Consider the following 14361-nt stretch of genomic DNA (forward strand, 5'->3'; position numbering starts at 1 on the left):
CAAGCTGAGATGATAAATACTTTCCTGATGGACAGTACTAATTACCTGTTGTTTAAAAAAAACTTTGCAGCTTTGTGGAACACAAGGACAATGGGCTACTTTTTACCTATCTGCAAAAGAGACAGCTGTTCATCGCCTGCACTCTGTTTGGGGTCAGAACCCTGGTGATGATTGATCTTATGTTGGAAACACCAACATATAAAGCGGTTTTAGAATAAACGTGAAACTGTAACCGAAAATAGTTGGCACTCAGTGCTAAGAGGCCACTTGTGACTTGGGCATGTCTTTAGATGTCCAAAACACATGATATGATGCTTACTAATTGCTTTTAATGTAATTTGTGTGTTAAAAAACAAACAATTTCTAAAGCAGAAAGCAGATACCTTGAAAATAGTAACTTGATATCTGTATCCTAAGTTGCTAATGCTTTTTTTTAACTGTTGAGGTACTTTCTACTTTATAGATTTTTCATATGCATGTTTGGCTTTTAGAAAAGACTGCGTGAATCCAGTTGTTGTAAACTCTGTTGATGAACATGTTAAAGTGCTGCATAGGCTCGGTATCTTGTAAATTCTGTATGATGCTCTGTATGGGTGTTTGTTTGCCAAATGTTTGTCCATCAGTTTTTTTAACTGGGTTTCTAATTTTTTTTTTTTTCATTGTGTAGTCTACCTACAGATGTTATGAAGATAGTGTTTAAAGCTGGTGCAAAAACCGAGGAAGGCTGGACCACACTGCTCAATATGTATAGATCTTCAATGTATGAAGCTGAGAAGACCAAGCTACTGGAAGCTCTAGCAAGCACAGATGATGTCAGGAAATTGATATGGTACAAACAGCTACTTACTAAGAACTTCCCTAGTACAGCAGAGAGTGTGTATTCTGATGGTGCTAGGCAGGGGGTCCCCTGCACTTGTTCTCCACCAGCCTTTTCAGGGTGGTTGAACCAGCACAGCCGCGCTGACTTCAGCAACGCCTTGGCTGATTACAACCACCATCATCCTGTCGAGATCAAAGATCCTGTATGAGACAGCATTCTTTTGGGGGTCCAACCATCAGGGTCATAATGTGGCGGTCCATCCGCCACCACGAGTCTGGAGGTCTTGTGACTGCCTGACTCGTAATAGGACCCTAAGTGTTTTGGGCTACTTGGTGTTTTGTCTCGGTTTGGCTTGTTAAAAAGTGATTGCACTATTTTTTATTTATTATGTGTTCAGTGCTCCATCTGCAAGGTTTGTGCTCTTTAAAAAAAAAAAAAAAAAAGGTATTACTTTGGGTGTAATGTGAGGTTATTTTTTTAAACCCCATTTTTAACATGTATATTAGTACATATATTTAGGAGCAACTACCTGAAGATAATATTATCCTGCAGTCATGTTCAGAATTATTAGCTAGAAAGGGAAGATGTTCATTTGTGCATGTATCTTGAATCTGTGGTAAGTAGCCGTCTGCTCATAGATTTGCTAAACTAATGTGATTGTGGGGGAATCATATCAAAACATATTTTTAATGTCTTTTTCTTTGAGTTATAATAATGATATTGCACTAAATTTAACAATATGTAGAATTGAGCGCTTTTACAATAAAATACTACAGCAAAGTATTGAATAACAGGTCGGAATCAGGAATACCTCAAGTCACTCTGTTATGTTTTGCATCTTTCCCGGAAGTGAGGATTTCTTTTCGCCTCACTTCCGGTTTAATCTTTTAGCAGGCTAGTTGTCCGGTGTCTCTGGGTTGTTTGGAGACCCGGCATTATTTATGCCTGCTAGCAAGCAGCCGCGCCTGACGTTGGTGAGCGCGCTGCTACGAGTTGTTTAAGTCCTTTTAAAAATCGCTTATGAATTTGTACCCTGTATTTTTTAGACTGTGCTAACAAATTGTATGTATATTTAGCTGCTGGGGGGCTGTGAGGGATATTCATTTACATTTTGTGATTTTTAAACCTTTTGAAGGGTTGCTCTGTTTAGCATCTTTCCCGGAAGTGAGGATTTCCTTTCGCCTCACTTCCGGTTTAATCTTTTAGCGGGCTAGTTGTCCGGTGTCTCCGTGTTGTTTGGAGGCCCGGCACTATTTATGCCTGCGAGCTAGCGGCCATACGGGACCATCAAAGTGGGCTCCCTATCTCCACTGTTTCTGAGAACCCTGGAAGGCAGGGGCTGCGGTCACTGCATGTCACCGAATTGTTCATTCCGCCCCTGCTGCGGGCTCTGTAGCTGGATACTACACCCTCCTTTAACCCTGCAAGAAGCCAGAGCTCAGTCAGTGTGTCCTTACACCACTGTGAAACCGACCAAGAATGTGAAGGGCGCTACCAGTAATAATCTTCAATACGCTCTTATCAATGCCCGCTCTCTCCCCAAACATAAAATAGAAATAAGAGAGATGATTGAAACTTTTAGTTTAGACTGTCTATTTTTAACTGAAACCTGGGGAAAACCTGAATTTGAGCCTGATTTTTTAGATTCTACCCCCACAGGTTACTCCTATGTTAGAGCAGATAGACCCTCTAAAAGAGGTGAAGGACTGGCTATCATTTGTAGCTCCACACTTACATGTACGTGGAAGAATTTGTCATCCACATCATATGAAGCCATGAATTTTTATTTTTTTATGAATAATGTCATTCTTTTGGAAGGCCTTTTAATTTATCGCCCCCCTGGCTCTTGCTTCAGCTTTGTCCAAACCTGGACTGAACTGATCCTGACTCTGGTTGTGTCCCCCAAAGCAATTATATTGGGCGACTTCAACATTCATTTTGACGAACCTAACAATCTCATTGCTAAAGAATTCCTGGATTTTATGTCGACATTCGACTGGACCCTCAAGGTCACCATCGCCACTCACACAGCGGGTCACCTATTAGATGGGGTTTTTGCCCGTTCAAAAACTCCATTAGAGCTCATCAATATCCCAAAGAGTTGGACAGACCATCACCTACTGATCTTTGCGGTCACTCCTGCTCTGTTATCCTTTGCTTCTGGGCCCGATAGTAAGATTGTCAGGTCATGGAAACGGGTTAAGCCAACGGAACTGGTCCCTATTCTGGAAAAAGAATGGAACAGGACCAATGAGAGGCTTGTGTCCTTATTGGAGAGTTTCAATCTTGGGATTACAAGTGCTATGAAGCAACTTGCCCCCCCTAAACAACTGACGAATCATAAAACTAATAAACCGAGCCAACCTCGGTTCACCAAGGAGCTTAAACTTCTCCTGAGAAGATACCGCCAACAGGAGCGGTATTGGAAGCTCAATCCCTTTCCAGCTTTAAAAGCGAAAGTGAAGCTGGCACTTAAAACTTATAAAAGTGCTTGCTTTAAAGCTAAATCTGACTACTATTCTATGAAGATTAAAGAAGCGGCTAATGCGCCCCGTGAGCTTTTTAAAGTAGTCAAGGCTCTGACCTCCTCCTCCAGTTCATCTGAATTGGAAAACTCCCTAGATTTCTGCAATAAGGTGGCCATTTATTTTCATAACAAAATTTTAAATATTCACTCCAGCTATCTCAGTTCTCACCTCCCTCACAAGATGATATTCAAAAATTAATCTTGGAGACTAAGTCGGGCTCTCCCCTAGACCCCTGCCCCCCGTCCATTTTGCTATTAGCTCCTGAATTCTTTTCTCAGGCAATAGTTCCCATTTTACAAGAAGTTTTATTGTCTGGAAGATATCCTACTGCCTGGAAGGAGACAATGGTGATCCCTCTGAAGAAGAAGGCTAATGGTGACCACTCTGACCTTAGCAATTTACGCCCGTTCGCCCTCCTTTCCTTTTTAGCTAAAATATGCGAAAAACATATGAACAAGGAGATAATGGCTTTTTCAACAAAGAAGTTCGTATTAGACCCTGCACAACATGGCTTCTGAAAATGTCACAGCACTGAGTCTGCTCTTATTACATCCACGGACGTCATACGTAAGATGGTAGATGGTGGAAAAGAGGCCATTTTGATACTACTTGATCTATTGGCAGCCTTTGATAGCATCTCACACCAAATCTTACTTACCCGTCTATTCTGGGCAGGCACCAGAGACCAAGCTTTAGCACTGCTGAAATCATTTTTGATGGATAGATGGAGGACAGTCAAATGTGGTGATTTTAGATCAGCTGCCTGTCTACTTCCATGTGGGGTTCCTCAGGGCTCTTCTCTGAGCCCCACCCTATTCAATGTTTACATGTCTCCCCTGCCCACCCTTATACGGTCATTGCGCCTTATACCAACGTCCTATGCTGATGACACTCAGCTTATTATACCTGTGGACAAGAATTGGGAGGAAGAGCAGATCGCTGCTATAATTGCATGTCCGCTATTAATAATTGGATAGGCAAAAATTGGCTGAAATTGAATGGGGCAAAAACCGAAATTATTTGCTTCAGATCTGGGATAGAGCGCTGGAATGTTTGCTGGTGGCCTGCTGAGTGCAGAGCCCTCCCCATTCCCATTACCTCTAGCAGAAATTTAGGGGTCATCTTTGATGATCATTTATCTTTCAAAGCTCAAGTTAACCAGACTGCGGCAACATGTTTATGGATTCTGAAAATGTTGAGGAAAATGTTTCACTATTTGAAACTAGAGTGGAACGTTACAGTTACTCTGGCTCTGATTATTTCTAGGCTGGACTACTGTAATGCTTCACTATCTAATTTGGAATATGTTTCGATTAAAAAACTCCAATTGATCCAGAATATGGCCGCTAAATCCATTTTAAATCTTCCTCGTTTTGCCTCAGCCACTGGTAGCCTTTAACATTTGCACTGGCTCCCAGTGGCTTGACGAGTAATTTTTAAAATTTTGTGCTTGACCCACAAAGCGCTACATGGCACTGGACCCCCACCATTTGGTCTCCCAGCTCTGCTGGTACGCTCCCAGACGTAATCTAAGGTCTCACAGTGCTTTTAGGATCCAGGCCCCACGTACCAGGAAAGTCAAGTGGGTGGATAAGGCCCTTATTGCGGTCGTGGCTAGACACTGGAATGATCTTCCTATCCACACCAGAAAGGAACCCAACTACCTGAGCTTTCGCAAATTGATTAAAACTCATCTCTTCCAGCGCTAATTTATGTTCTCTTATCTTGACTTTTCTTCTTCCTCTAGCACCGTGTTTTCAGCTCTCTCTCTCCTCACCTTTGTTTTTAGCGCTTCAATGCTCATTTCTGAGCCGGAACGTGCTTTACAAGTCTCATCTACATACATACTAATAGTTGTACATGTAATTGGCCAATATCAAGGGTGTTTTGATGTGAAAAGAAAGTCAGTCATACGACATCATTTATATTTCAGAGAGTCATGTAATTGAATTTATCTAGCTTTTAGCATCATTTGTTTCCTGTAGCCTTTGCATGGAGGAAGAAAGACTTTTTTTCAAAGTCAACCCGCAAAGATTCTTGTCTCGAAGATTGAAATGACCAAATTGATTTGGAAGTATTATTATATCCACCGAGCTTCAAAGGGATGGGGTTTCACAAAAACCACTATCTTTATGTAGTGACGGTCTGTGTTGTTCTTTGGTGTGTGGTTGACTTACAACTGCAGGCACATCTATTGCTCCACAAGTGAATGAGTAGCCATTACTGCTTTGCAGAAGTTATCTACAGGGGGCTACTTAGCTATCTCTTTATATTTTTTCTGAACTGTTGTCTGGGTCAAGACCTTGAACCTATCCCAGGTTTGGCTTCACCATCCTTTAGAGTATTGTGATTTAGAGGTATTTTTATGACATTATATTCAACATCTTAGCTCAAACAAACTTCACTTTTAAAGTTTTCACAGAACATCCGTTCTTATTTGACCAGAACATCGTGTTTGTTTGATAAGTTACACATTTTGTTTCGTAGAACTGCCTGGAGCTCGGTCTCAGAGAGTGTAAGATGTGTGAGGAGTTGAATTTTAAATGGTGCATGTGGTACAATTCTAAAGAACTCTCAGTTGTAATGATGTAATAATTTCACACTGCATGGCTAGGAATTCAGGTCACCAGTTGGTCCTGAAATGTCAACATTTTGAAATCCCAAATTTATAACTCATGGTATCCTAAAGATGACACAGAACATCCTGTATCAGAATCTAGCAGAATTCGCATCGATTGTGAGCTCGTGTTGTCTTTATTATGCTCGTCCATATCTTTTATTGTTTTTACACTGTTGATATGATTGTCATGTTTTCTCTGCCTATATAGAATGTTTATGAGATGAATTGGCAGACAAGGTTTTTTTCCGTTTGAAGGTGCAGATTCCTTAATTAAAACAGGTAGAAAAAAGCAATCCTTATTTTGAAGCTTTGAGTGTAGATGTTTTAATCTAATCTTTTGTGGTTTTTGACCTCTTTTGTGCCAGTTGAAACATACTTATTACTTGGACGTCTGACGTTAATAGCACCTTTTTTTTACTTCTGTTTTCAAAGTTACTCATAATCATACACAATACAATAATCAAATCCCTGCACTGAAAATTGAACATTAAACCGTCAGACAGCAGAGACGTGCAAGAAATGCTGATTAATAATCGTATTTGAATAGAAGACGCCCCAACAAGTGAACCCAACAATTTTCCACCAAATAATAGTTGCATAACTGTTTCTTTATGGTTACTCTTCACCTGAGCTAATTGCTTTCTTTCGGGGAGATGTCTTATTTACAAACCTTTGTCATCCTCATGTTAGGTTAATGCAGGAGGGCCTCGAAGGGGACATTATCAGGACCCAGGAGCTGCCACGACTTCTAGCAACCATCAGTAAAAGCGTGACGGGCCATTTGTTGTCCTGGGACTTCGTGAAGGAGCACTGGGATGCACTCACAGAGAAGTAAGTGGATAAATGAGTACCAAGAGACCGAAGTACCGACTACACCACTGATTTTGGAATACAAATAAAATACAGACACACCCAAAGCCACCCCTCTTGCAACCAAACCTAAAATGCACCTTCCCCAAGAAAGCAAATCAGTTGTCAAATAATGCCTCATACAAACAAGCATTGGCAAAGCCTATGCGAGAGCTATTGCCTTTTGCCAACATCTTTTGCTATGTTGTAAACAACATGTCTTGAAGAGACAGTGCACGCTCTGTCTATGCGAGACCTAAAAAGGATGGAAAAAGAAAATAAGATGAGGAGCAATCTAGATAATAGTATATTATAATATGAACTCAAAAAAAAACAATCCCAGTGCAAATATAAAACTTCAGTGAGCAAGGAGACTACCTAAAGAAATAATAAAGATGGATCCTCTTCTCCACTACTCCCCAGGAGAACCCTCAAGGCTGAAAAAAATAGGGGACAAAGATATATGCGACAACAGGTAAGTAATTTAGAAAGAATAAAAATGGAACATACTTGCAGAATAAGCACAGTTTCCTAATGGCTCTCCTTTGAAAAACAGTGCGGGCCCTTGCAACTCACTCTGCCTGGGGCACCCCTTGGCAGCCCAAAATAAATCACGGCCACAGCACCGCATCATCAAAGAGCCTATCCCCATGACCCTCACACATCCGCAGGATATCATGAACAAGAGCCTCAGAATAAAGTAATAAACTTTTCTCAAGGCCATGTGAAAGAAGAATTAAAGGAAGGAGCCCGGCTACTGCGGAAATTTATTGCAGCATTACTCCCTTAACCAATACCATGGGAGAGAAACACAAGCTTTGGGAGAACAATAAAGCGAGAAAAATAAACAAATGGCAAAGTCTGGCCGGCATGCACACCACACACTTCTAAAGATGTGGCTGCTTTGGTTACGTCAAGCCCACATCTTCACAAGGACTCATACACATAGACATTTACAGAATACCACAGATATAACAAGCATGTTCAATGGCATCTGTCGCTGTAGATACACATGTTCTGCATAGCTCGCCATCTGGTGTTGGGTCGGAGTGTTACAAGTTGTTTTTCTTCGGAGAAGTCTTTCGAGTCACGGGACCGAGTGACTCCTCCTTCTGTCTCCATTGCGCATGGGCGTCGACTCCATCTTCGATTGTTTTCTTTCCGCCATCGGGTTCGGACGTGTTCCTGTCGCTCCGAGTTTCGGAACGGAAAGTTAGTAAATATCGGAAGATTTTCGTCGGTATTGTTGCGTTCGGGATCGGCGTAGTTAGATTCAACACCGCATCGAAGGTCGACGCGCTCCGGTGCCCTTCGGGGTAGTTTTCGATACCCCGTCGGGGCCTGGTCGGCCCGACCGCGTGTAGAACAACGCCGATGGAACGGACCCCATTCCGTTTTTGTCCCAAATGCCACAACAAATACCCGTATACAGACCAACATTTGGTCTGTAACCTGTGCCTGTCACCTGAGCACAGTGAGGAGACTTGCGAGGCCTGTCGCGCGTTCCGGTCCCGAAAGACACTCCGTGACCATCGAGCCAGGAGACTTCAGATGGCGTCCACGCCGACAGCGCACCGAGAGTTCGAGGAACAAGAGGAAGAAGAAACCTTTTCGATCCACGAATCGGACTCCGAGGAATTCGACGATCAAAGAACCGTGAGTAAGACGTCGAAAACAACACATAAGAAAAGTGACAAGGCCCGGGGGACGCCACTGCCACCAGGCCATGGCTCCACCCATAAATTCGGTGACCGACCATCGGCACCGAAAAAGGCCCAAACAGTGCCGAGATCGTCCGACTCCGGTCGAGACACCGGCACGCAGCCTTCTCGGGATCGAGAAAGTGCTGGAGAAAAGCAACGACACCGAGATAGCGGTGTAGAAACGGCTCGACGCCGAGACAGCGGCACCGACGAAGATCGACGCCGAGAGGTTTCGACTCCAAAAAAGAAAAAAGCCACCTCAGAGCCGAAAAAACATACAGACAGGGTTTCGGTGCCGAAACAACCCGTAACCGACCCAGGTCCAGGCTCTTATACAGAGGAGCAATCACTGTCCTCTCAGATGCGAAAGCATAGGTTTGAGGAAGAGCTGCAATCCACCGAAGTGGACCATACGCAAAAACGTATTTTCATACAGCAGGGAACAGGAAAAATAAGCACCCTTCCCCCTATTAGGAGAAAAAGGAGACTGGAGTTTCAAACAGACCAGGCGCCACAAACCAAGATGGTGAAAAAGGTGACTCCGCCACCCTCTCCTCCACCTGTAATTAACGTCTCACCAGCACAAACTCTGTCACATTCCCCGGCTCACACCACCATGAGCCAAGGTGACCAGGATCAAGACGCTTGGGACTTATATGACGCCCCAGTGTCGGACAACAGTCCGGAGGCATATCCAACAAAGCCCTCACCACCAGAAGACAGCACAGCATATTCTCAAGTGGTGGCTAGAGCGGCACAATTCCACAACGTAAACCTCCACTCAGAACAAGTCGAGGATGACTTTTTATTCAACACCCTCTCCTCCACCCACAGCTCCTACCAAAGCCTGCCTATGCTGCCAGGTATGCTTCGGCACGCAAAGGAAATCTTCAAGGAGCCGGTCAAAAGTAGGGCAATAACGCCAAGGGTGGAAAAGAAATATAAGGCACCTCCTACAGACCCTGTTTTCATCACCACACAGCAGCCACCAGATTCCGTCGTAGTAGGAGCAGCTCGGAAAAGAGCCAACTCCCACACATCTGGGGATGCACCACCCCCAGATAAAGAGAGGCGCAAGTTCGATGCAGCTGGGAAAAGAGTCGCAGTACAAGCTGCAAACCAGTGGCGCATCGCTAACTCTCAAGCACTACTTGCGCGCTATGACAGAGCCCATTGGGATGAGATGCAACACCTCATCGAGCATCTACCCAAGGTACTACAAAAGAGGGCAAAGCAGGTGGTTGAGGAAGGACAGAACATATCAAATAACCAGATACGATCCTCTATGGACGCAGCAGACACAGCTGCAAGAACAATTAATACATCTGTGACCATTAGAAGCCACGCATGGCTAAGAACGTCTGGGTTCAAACCAGAGATACAGCAGGCAGTGCTCAATATGCCATTCAACGAAAAACAACTGTTCGGACCAGAAGTGGACACGGCAATCGAAAAACTAAAAAAAGACACTGACACTGCTAAAGCCATGGGCGCACTCTACTCCCCGCAGAGCAGAGGAACCTACAGCACCTTCCGCAAGACACCCTTTAGAGGGGGGTTTCGGGGTCAGGCCACACAAGCCAGCACCTCGCAGGCAACACCGTCCAGCTACCAGGGACAGTACAGGGGAGGCTTTCGGGGTCAATACAGAGGAGGGCAATTCCCTAGGAATAGAGGAAAATTTCAAAGCCCCAAAACCCCTACAACCAAGCAGTGACTCAGATGTCACTCACCCCCTCCACACAACACCAGTGGGGGGAAGAATAGGTCATTATTACAAAGCATGGGAGGAAATAACTACAGACACTTGGGTCTTAGCAATTATCCAACATGGTTATTGCATAGAATTCCTAAAATTCCCTCCAAACATACCACCAAAAGCACAGAATTTATCAAAACAACATTCCGAACTTCTGGAAATAGAAGTTCAAGCACTATTGCAAAAGAATGCAATCGAATTAGTACCAAACACACAAACAAACACAGGAGTCTATTCACTGTACTTCTTAATACCAAAAAAGGACAAAACACTGAGACCAATCCTAGACCTCAGAATACTAAACACCTACATCAAATCAGACCACTTTCACATGGTCACGCTACAAGAAGTGTTACCATTGCTAAAACTACAGGACTACATGACAACCCTAGACCTCAAAGACGCGTATTTCCATATACCAATACATCAATCGCACAGAAAATACCTACGGTTCGTATTCAAAGGAATACATTACCAATTCAAAGTATTGCCTTTTGGTTTAACAACCGCACCAAGAGTCTTTACCAAATGTCTAGCAGTAGTGGCTGCACACACCAGAAGGCTGCAAATACATGTATTCCCGTATCTAGACGACTGGCTAATCAAAACCAATTCACTAACAAAGTGCTTACACCACACAAATCAAATCATACAAACCCTCTACAAACTAGGTTTCACCGTCAACTTTGCAAAATCCAACATTTTGCCGTGCAAAGTACAACAATACCTGGGAGCCATAATAGACACAACAAAAGGAGTAGCCACTCCAAGTCCACAAAGAATTAAAAATTTCAACAAGATCATACAACGCATGTATCCAACACAAACAATACAAGCAAAGATGATATTACAACTCCTAGGCATGATGTCCTCATGCATAGCCATTGTCCCGAACGCAAGACTGCACATGAGGCCCTTACAACAGTGCCTAGCATCACAATGGTCACAAGCACAGGGTCACCTTGTAGATCTGGTGTTGATAGACCGCCAAACTTACCTCTCGCTTCTATGGTGGAACAGTATAAATTTGAACAAAGGGCGGCCTTTCCAAGACCCAGTGCCACAATACGTAATAACAACAGATGCTTCCATGACAGGGTGGGGAGCACACCTCGATCAACACAGCATACAAGGACAATGGAACGTACATCAAACTAAACTGCATATAAATCACCTAGAAATGCTAGGAGTTTTTCAAGCATTAAGGGCTTTCCAACCAATTATAACTCACAAATACATTCTTGTCAAAACAGACAACATAACAACAATGTATTATCTAAACAAACAAGGGGGGACACACTCAACGCAGTTGAGCCTGCTGGCACAAAAGATATGGCGATGGGCAATTCACAACCACATTCGCCTAATAGCACAGTTTATTCCAGGGATCCAGAATCAACTTGCAGACAATCTCTCTCGAGATCACCAACAGGTCCACGAATGGGAAATTCACCCCCAAATTCTAAATACTTACTTCAGACTCTGGGGAACACCTCAAATAGACTTGTTTGCAACAAAAGAGAACGCAAAATGCCAAAACTTCGCATCCAGATACCCACACAGGCAGTCCCAAGGCAATGCCCTATGGATGAACTGGTCAGGAATATTTGCCTACGCTTTTCCTCCTCTCCCTCTCCTTCCTTATCTGGTAAACAAATTGAGTCAAAACAGACTCAAACTCATATTAATAGCACCAACTTGGGCAAGGCAACCCTGGTACACAACACTGCTAGACCTATCAGTAGTACCCCACATCAAATTGCCCAACAGGCCGGATCTGTTAACACAACACAACCAACAGATCAGACATCCAGATCCAGCATCGCTGAATCTAGCAATCTGGCTCCTGAAATCCTAGAATTCGGACACTTACAACTTACCCAAGAATGTATGGAAGTCATAAAGCAAGCCAGATGGCCATCCACTAGGCACTGCTATGCAAGTAAATGGAAGAGGTTTGTTTGCTACTGCCATCATAATCAGATCCAACCTTTACACGCAACTCCAAAGGATGTAGTGGGTTACTTGCTTCACTTACAAAAATCTAACCTAGCCTTCTCTTCCATTAAAATACACCTTGCAGCAATATCTGCATACCTGCAGACTACCTATTCAACTTCCCTATATAGGATACCAGTCATTAAAGCATTCATGGAAGGCCTTAAAAGAATTATACCACCAAGAAAACCACCTGTTCCTTCATGGAACTTAAATGTTGTCTTAACAAGACTCATGGGTCCACCTTTTGAACCCATGCACTCTTGCGAAATACAGTTCCTAACCTGGAAGGTTGCATTTCTCATCGCCATTACATCTCTAAGAAGAGTAAGCGAAATTCAGGCGTTTACAATACAAGAACCTTTTATACAACTACACAAAAATAAAGTCGTCCTAAGGACTAATCCTAAATTTTTACCAAAGGTTATTTCACCGTTCCACCTAAATCAAACAGTGGAACTACCAGTGTTCTTCCCACAGCCAGATTCCGTAGCTGAGAGGGCACTACATACATTAGATGTCAAAAGAGCATTAATGTACTACATTGACAGAACGAAGAACATCAGAAAGACTAAACAACTATTTATTGCATTCCAAAAACCTCATGCAGGAAACCCAATATCAAAACAAGGTATAGCCAGATGGATAGTTAAATGCATCCAAATCTGCTACCTTAAAGCAAAACGACAACTGCCCATTACACCAAGGGCACACTCAACCAGAAAAAAAGGTGCTACCATGGCCTTTCTAGGAAACATCCCAATGTAAGAAATATGTAAGGCAGCCACATGGTCTACGCCACACACGTTCACCAAGCACTACTGTGTAGACGTGCTATCCGCACAGCAAGCCACAGTAGGTCAAGCCGTGTTAAGAACATTATTTCAAACCACTTCCATTCCTACAGGCTGAGCCACCGCTTTTGGGGAGATAACTGCTTACTAGTCTATGGAGAACATGTGTATCTACAGCGACAGATGCCATCGAACTGAAAATGTCACTTACCCAGTGTACATCTGTTCGTGGCATCAGTCGCTGGAGATTCACATGTGCCCACCCGCCTCCCCGGGAGCCTGTAGCAGTTCGGAAGTTAGCTTCAACTTTGTACATTTGTATATATTATTTTAACCTTAAATAGGTACATACTTAGTCACTCCATTGCATGGGCACTATTACTACAACACAACTCCTACCTCACCCTCTGCGGGGAAAACAATCGAAGATGGAGTCGACGCCCATGCGCAATGGAGACAGAAGGAGGAGTCACTCGGTCCCGTGACTCGAAAGACTTCTTCGAAGAAAAACAACTTGTAACACTCCGACCCAACACCAGATGGCGAGCTATGCAGAACATGTGAATCTCCAGCGACTGATGCCACAAACAGATGTACACTGGGTAAGTGACATTTTCATTGCAATGCATCGGGTCTCGCGTTTGCTCATGTTAGAGCTGATAGCGTTGTAAACTCCTAACCCGACTTTGAAAAGTGCATTTATATACGTAACCCAAAAAAGTGCAATTAACTATGTAAAGTGCTCGACTTCTGCCAAGCGAGATCGCGCTATTAAATTAGAGAAAAAGTAGTCCACAAGCCCGATGGAAAACAGCGAGCCTCGCATGTTTTCTGTACTTGGTCGCTGCGCTCGAGGAGGGCTAGCCACCGGAAAAGGCATGACGTATCCATGCCTTCGACTAATGAAAGCAAGCTGATTTTATTAGGCAAGCACACGAACCAATGAAAAACACTGACGTGGCGTCGACAGGGCTCCAAGCCCTTTTCTTAACACTAAAGCGTCTCGCTGTGATACGCATGCGCGAGCGCATGCAACGCAGGCTCGAGCCTAAAAAAAGCAGGTCTGCGCTCTCAGGAGAGATGCCATGGCCTGCGTGTGTTAGTGGCAATAATATGCTGCCACTCTTTACCCCACTGTTTGACCTTTCTCTAAGCCTGGGAAAGCTTAACACAGAAAGGAAGAGAAGCTTTGTCCCGCATCATAAATACCTCAGGAGATGAAGAAATGGGGACAAACGGATGGGGGTAGAGAAACAGACACAAAGGCTCGTGGCGGGAGATGGGAATTAA

The 14361-nt window shown here is 43.7% G+C and overlaps 1 protein-coding gene across 2 annotated transcripts in view; it reads left to right on the top strand.

The window, feature by feature from the left end:
* The window catches only part of LOC138285660 (leucyl-cystinyl aminopeptidase-like), a 289598-nt gene that overhangs the window by 244247 nt on the left and 30990 nt on the right, over window positions 1-14361 (top strand). For both annotated transcript variants that reach the window (XM_069225912.1, XM_069225922.1), the window contains exons 15-16: window positions 668-829; window positions 6659-6799. In XM_069225912.1, coding sequence (XP_069082013.1) covers window positions 668-829; window positions 6659-6799 — 303 coding nt within the window. The remainder of the gene's footprint in view (window positions 1-667; window positions 830-6658; window positions 6800-14361) is intronic.

The sequence above is a fragment of the Pleurodeles waltl genome, chromosome 1_1 (genome assembly GCF_031143425.1).
Source record: "Pleurodeles waltl isolate 20211129_DDA chromosome 1_1, aPleWal1.hap1.20221129, whole genome shotgun sequence".
Classification (NCBI taxonomy): Eukaryota; Metazoa; Chordata; class Amphibia; order Caudata; family Salamandridae; genus Pleurodeles; species Pleurodeles waltl.